The sequence below is a fragment of the Pygoscelis adeliae genome, unplaced genomic scaffold, assembly GCF_000699105.1.
Source record: "Pygoscelis adeliae isolate BGI_AS28 unplaced genomic scaffold, ASM69910v1 Scaffold15, whole genome shotgun sequence".
NCBI lineage: Eukaryota > Metazoa > Chordata > Aves > Sphenisciformes > Spheniscidae > Pygoscelis > Pygoscelis adeliae.
The window spans coordinates 3,902,714-3,909,291 of NW_008824988.1; the positions used below are offsets into that span (position 1 = coordinate 3,902,714).

Sequence of the window (6,578 nt, forward strand, 5' to 3'; positions counted from 1 at the left end):
CTTGTGATACCCACCACAATGATGTTCCAATATCAAAACCTGTTAAAGCTTTCAGGGCAAATGACATTGGAATGGGAAAGGGATGAAAATGTTACGCTCCAAAGGAAATTATTCTTATTTATCATTCATAAAGTGGCAACAGAAGATAAGCAGTTACAGGGTTGGTGGTACCTCTGGACCGTGTGTGGTGTCTGAGGTATCAGCCTTCACACCTTTACCTCGCCTGACCTAAATTCTAGCATTCTGCTATATTTAGAAAAGACCTTGAAATACAGCAGCCTGTGTGCCAGCCAGGAGCCCTCGGCTCGTTTAACAAGGCTCAACAGCCCTGCTAACCTTCTCCTTTGTCAGTGGACTAGGAGATTAATGCGGTGATTAGGTGGCTTTCTTAAATGAGGTATTGTTTCATTTCAGCAATAGGAAAACTACAGTGCATAAAACAATAAAGATTTTAAACCAATTAAGTAGCCTAAAAGCATATCTATTTCCCTTAGGGCTCAATGTGTCTTGAAAAGCTAGGAAAACCCCATGGTTTCAAATCCTGTCTCCCTCCACACACCCCACAGCCAACAACTGTACTCGACCTTCTCCTTTCTAACTATTCTGTCATCTTTAGCTCTTAATTCTGGTGGAGCAGCTGTGTAAATACAGCTGGAACTAAGAAATCATAATCTTCACAGCTCAGGGATTATCATCTCTTACCTTCCTGAGCTGTTTGCAAGCAGGTATTTAGTCTGGAAACACCGTCTGGCCTCCCTGCCTGCTTTTTCTCCTTAGATTTTGGGTTTGCCTTTGAATAAAATCAGTATGTGAATACTCAGTGACTGTGCCATTTGCCAGGCCCCGTGGCAAGCAGGGAGCCTGCCAGCAGCATCGCCCAGCCACAGCACAGGTGCCTCAGACCACTCACAGCCAGCACCAATAAAACAGGACACCAACAGGGAGGAACCTTAAGTCCTTAATTTGCTGCTTGGGATTTTTTTTCAGCTAGGACTTTGAAACTGCATTTTTTGCTTCTTTACAGCTGGTTTAAGATGACTGACTAATGCTATAAAGAAGGGCAAGGTACCAGTTACATGTCACCCCTTTATTTTGTTCTCAGATAGGTAGGATGGCTGTAGGAGCCCATATGACAACCCCAGGCATCCCCCTGCTGTGAAGTCAGGCTGTGTGCTTCCCTTCAGTTTAAAAACACATGCAAGTTTATCCATGCAGCTCTGCAGTCTTGTACTGCTCCTAAAAATAATCACAGCCTGCAGAGCAACGTGAGAGGGGCAGGCCTTCACATACCTATGTCAGTCAGGATTAAAAAATAAATAATAAAATGCTTTCCTCATCCCCAAGACTAAACCAAACAGGAGACGACACCCGTTCACAGCTCCCTACACATCCCTTCCAGCAGCAACAAGAGTTGTTTTGGCTCAGGGACACCAGGCTATCGGCTGTCAGAGCGGGGCTATAAGCTGTGACTCCGTTAAAAGACAAGTCACCCAACAGTAAAGTGAAAACACTGATCCAAAAGGCACTGATTCATGCCTAGATTTCTCTCTCAAAAGAAGTTAAAGGAAGATAGCATTATGAATACACATTTGCCAGCCTTCATGCATTGCAACCCGCACAGCTGAATCAAGATTGCAAGTTAAGGTTGGTGCCCTACATATACCATATGCAGGCTGCCTACATTTTCCACCCTCTGCCTTACCAAGTCCTTCTTTGTAGTATCAATACAGTACCTAAATCCTCCTCCGATGCCAAAAATGACACTCTCCTCTCAATAAAAAGTTTCAGCCAGACACTAATTAACACCCTGCTATCTGCAAACAAGTGATCCAAGGTGCAGATAACCCCCCCCCAAGAAGGCAGAGCTGCCTTCACGCAGGCCTGCTGGGGTCCAGAAGGGCTCGCTAGTCCTGACCCGACCAGACTGCCTTCAGCTCCTCGCTGCTCTGTGACCACTGCATCCCGGGTAGTAAACTCCTGCAGGACCAAAGTGCTGCGTGAGGTGGTGCAGAAGCACCTAAGTCAGGCTGGGAACCGTGGACTGGCTGTGGGTACTGCTTTCCACACATGAAGGATCAACCAGGATAGGATAAAACATTAAAATTTGAAGAGAGAAAGGTTTCACCTATCACCTGGCTGAAAAACAGTATTTATATTTTTTTTCAGATGTAAATGCACATTCAGTGCAACACAACTTAAAAGTGACGTCAAGAACTTGAAGGAGTCTCACCGTCCTACAGCACTTTTTCTAGCTGAAAGTCATAAGCTAATCCGCAGCCACACAGCTAGAAAACAAGAGACCAGATCCTGAAGGCTGGTTAACTTTAAAAGGTTGCATGCGCATAAACAGCTGAGGCAATGCCATACCAACTTTTGTAAGCTAAGACAACAGTGATAAGGTTACAAGACCTTGTGGTTTGTTCGTTTTTAACAGTGCTGCACCGATTTAAATGCAATTCCATACCTCCTTAAAGTAGCAGCAATTTAAGATATTTAACTTGTCTAGTGCCTTGAAGAACAGCGTCATTTGTAGCCCATTTCAGCAAAAATTATTTTAAAATTTAAGTTGTGTAATTCCAGCATTGTAACAAAATTACACCTGCTTATTCAGCTCCTCTAAAGATTTTTCTTACACATACCAGTATTTAGGCCAGAACTGCCAATTCATCGTATGAAAGAGAGTGATCCCAGGCTGACAGAACTACGCCAGCAGAAACTCAATCAGCTAAGATACCAAATGCTCTACTGCAATCACCACTTTGTTCATAGTTGAAGACTTTGTCACTAATACAAAACACAGTTTTGGAGGTACAGCTACATTTGTGTATTTTACTCTGAACAGTTACTGTAATATTCCAGCAAAACAGTTCTAGTACAGATAAAGGTATAGCTTGGACGTGAAGCTCATCCCCCACTCAGTTTTCTACTTGCAAGTCAGTATTAAATATCACAAGGTAACAACCATGACATTTTAGAAACAGTACTCTCCACCTTCTCTCACTTCTTCCTCCAGAGTGCTAGAGTACAGATCAGTCACATCTTTGTATTTAAAATCATTCACTGAAGTTTTTATACACAGAAGAGTTTAGGGAGGCTGTCACCAGATAAACACTAGCATGTTTAATATGCAGAGCAAGATATGGTTGACTTTTTTCAAGCAGGATGCCTTTTCAACTATTCCCAATAGAAGCCTCATGAATACTCAAAATGAAGCCATTATTACTTGGTGTTGTACAGTTTGTTTACTGGGTACAAAGAGCCAGCCTGTCATCTCACCTTCCTCACCCTAGTAGTACCGTGCACCTGATAGGAAGGAAAACGTTAGCCAGATTATACCAATTACACCCCAAATTCATAGCGCTCAGCATCACTAACACAACTTTTTCTCAAGACTGACTGTTAGTAACCTACATTTCGGTGTGCCATCAGTTACATAAACAGAAATGAAAATACCAGGTTTTTGAGAGATAGGTTTGGATATTCTTGTTCGAACCTAGCAATTTTGATTCGCAGGCTAAATGTCTTGTCTATGTTCAGGTCCTGAAACTAATTAGAAGCTTCCGAATCTCTTGCCACATTCTACCCACTGCTGTAAAATCTGAGGAGGAAATTCACCCAAGGCTTAAGTACACGTGAATCCCTCAGACAGCTTCAGATGTACGAGCCTGAAGATACTAAATTAAGTACCACCTGTGAGTACGTGATAAATGCCCAACATCGCCTATTAAACATTGCACGTAACACAAAATAGGTTCACCTATAGAAAAGATTTTGCAAGTTATGCAAGATCCATCACTTCAGAAAGGAGTTGCTGCAGTTAGTATTTCTTCTGTGAATATACAGACATGCCATTGATTTAAAGTTTTTAATGAGATACCTGCAATTTATAACACCATGACATTTATGAGCCTCACCACATTTGTAAGACTTGGGTTTTCAACAGAAATAGCTCTACTGTTATTAGAATCAATACGTGCACAGAGGTTGATGAGAACGTACTGCTGCAGTACAAGAAGTCAGACACCTTCTCTCTGCAGGCTTGTTTTGAATTGTTTATTAAGGTTTAAGAAGTCATCCACATTTCTATAAATATAGACATTACTTGAGTAAGTGACTTACAATGTCACCAGTGCAGGTACATATATAACCAACATACAAAAGCTCCACTGGAAGCTACTTCAGTTTATTCAAAAAGGACCAAGATGTCATTAAAAAAACCAGCTGTCCCTTTCAGTTATTGAAGACACTAAAGTGCATTTTTGGTTACCTCCTGGACGAACAGCTGCTGGTTAAAAAGTTTGATTATTTTTTTAAACATATCTAAGTTACATTGACTGACATTCAGGTTTGTAGCTGACATCCTCCTGATACATGGCAGCAGGTAAGAAAAAAAATGTATTACTTCGCTGGTTGAGTAAAAGGAGGAAATAGATTTTGCTTTTTTTTTTACTTTTTTTTAATCTGGTATTTCCAACAAAAGTTTAAAGAGAATCTAACATTCTGATGAATTTTTACAGCACCACTAAAGTTAGTCTTAAAAATCCAGGCTCTGTTTTAGCCCTTTAAATTGCTAGCCAAGTATCTAAAGAGTCACTTGAAGCTCTGTACCAGTAAGAAAAACTACCCTCCTTTTCCCATCAAGCACTATCCTGCCCAGTTAACACTGTTTGCACACTCTGTAAACAAGAACAGCTTAAAGCATAATTAAAGCAGAACACAGGCCCACCTTGAAAATCTTCTTCCCCCAATCCCCTCCCTCCCCCGCCCCCGGTAGTGTCAAATGTTTTGAGTGTATAAAGCATTATTACATTCCTAACCACAAAATACTTTAAGAGTCACGATAAAAAAAAGCATACGTTGAAAGTGACATAGCAATACCACTTTAATAAAATGGGGTATTTTGGGGAGATACAAGATGTGCTCTGCTAATTTTAACTCCATCTTTACTTCATTATAATTTTGTTTTATTGCCAGAAAAGTCACCAGTAGAGCGAAGAACGCTGCACTGGTTCAAACCGCAACAGCCAGAGTTGTTCTTTACAGCTCCTTTGCTGCAATTAATTTACTTTTAACTTGATAGTAGGAGGACATAATACTCATCATTCAGAAATAAATTACTAATTTTGAGTAATAGCTTAAACCTGATTAGCACTGTGTAATGATGAATGGCTACTTCTAAAAAATAAAAACCTTACATACCAAAAACATGCTATATGTTGGGAAACCACCACTTTTCCATGCTCCAGCGTGTTGTTTACATTTTTACTTGTCAAAAAGTCTTTATCAGTTGAAGAATCCACAGCACTTAAATTCCAAGTATTTGAACTGAACGTGATTAAATTTCAAAAAGTGCCAAATTAAAGAAAAAAACCTACATATGTAGCCAAGCTTTCATAGAAATCCCCAAACAAGATAAAAACCAGCCTCTCGAAATAATGGGTTACTAGCTTCATACATGTTTTTAAAGCTGTATAATGTTCACCAGAACACTCCACTTACAAGCATTAGAAGTTTAAAAAACACAGAACACCTTCAATGCAGATTGCTCGCAGAGGGCACCCTCAAACATAGGAATACAACACTAAGCAGAAACCCCTCATTTTATTTGGCTATTTAGACATCCATGTCACATATACCCACCCATCCATTTCCTGATAGAATTACATCATCTATTAGGGCTTCTGAAATAATGCAGAGCCATAAAACTCAGAAGAGACTAGTAAAAAAAAAAAAATAATCCCGTAACTGCACAGCCTTCCACACAGCAAGGTTGTGCAACTGATTGTTTAACATAACTAAGCTTAACACCATCCAAACAAGCAGGCCTGGGTTTGGAAGCTGTCTTATGTCAAATTTTGACCATGTAACTACTCTAAAATAGAAAGGTCAAAATAGAACTCATCTCTTCTTTTTCTGCTGCCTCAACATTTTCCTTCGCTTAATTATCATATCATGTAGTTTCTCCAGTCCCTCTTTGAGTCCATCTCCAATGATTGCACAGGTAGGCTGCAAATGCCAGGGAGTCGAAGAACTCAGCTCGCTCATTGCTAACATCTTCTCGATTTCAGAAAGGGAGAGAGAGTTCCTCAAGTCCTGCTTGTTAGCAACGATTAGGACAGGCACTCCTTGATTTTCAGATATCCTAGTAATTTTATGAAGTTCTGTTTTGGCCTCCTCCATTCTCTCAACATCGACAGAGTCCACCACAAACACAATGCCATCGGTGCACCTTGTGTACGACTTCCACAGCGGCCTTAGCTTCTCCTGGCCGCCCACATCCCAGAAGTGGAAAGTGACCGTTTTCGAGTTGCCCAGCGTCACTTTGATTTTCTCCGTATTAAATCCTTTAGTGGGGACAGTGTTGACGAACTCATTGAACTGCAGCCTGTAGAGCACGGTCGTCTTCCCAGCGGAGTCCAGTCCCAAGATGACGATGTGGAAACTCTGGAAAGAAGGCAGGCTGGAGAGGATCGGCGTCTGGTCCGAGAGTCCATTCCCCATTGCCAGAAGGGAAGGTGACAGCAGGCTGCCACGAGCAGAGGCCGGCTCCCACGGCTACCCCCGGCGTCCCGGCAAGC

At 41.4% G+C, this 6,578-nt stretch overlaps 1 protein-coding gene across 1 annotated transcript; it reads right to left on the minus strand.

Moving 5' to 3' along the window:
- Positions 1–4,864: 4,864 nt before the first annotated feature.
- Positions 4,865–6,564, minus strand: ARL4A (ADP-ribosylation factor-like 4A). The gene has a single exon (XM_009326101.1). It carries the CDS (start codon positions 6,499–6,501, stop codon positions 5,899–5,901), a length of 603 nt encoding a protein of 200 aa, XP_009324376.1. The 5' UTR covers positions 6,502–6,564; the 3' UTR covers positions 4,865–5,898.
- Between the last annotated feature and the right edge of the window lie 14 nt (positions 6,565–6,578).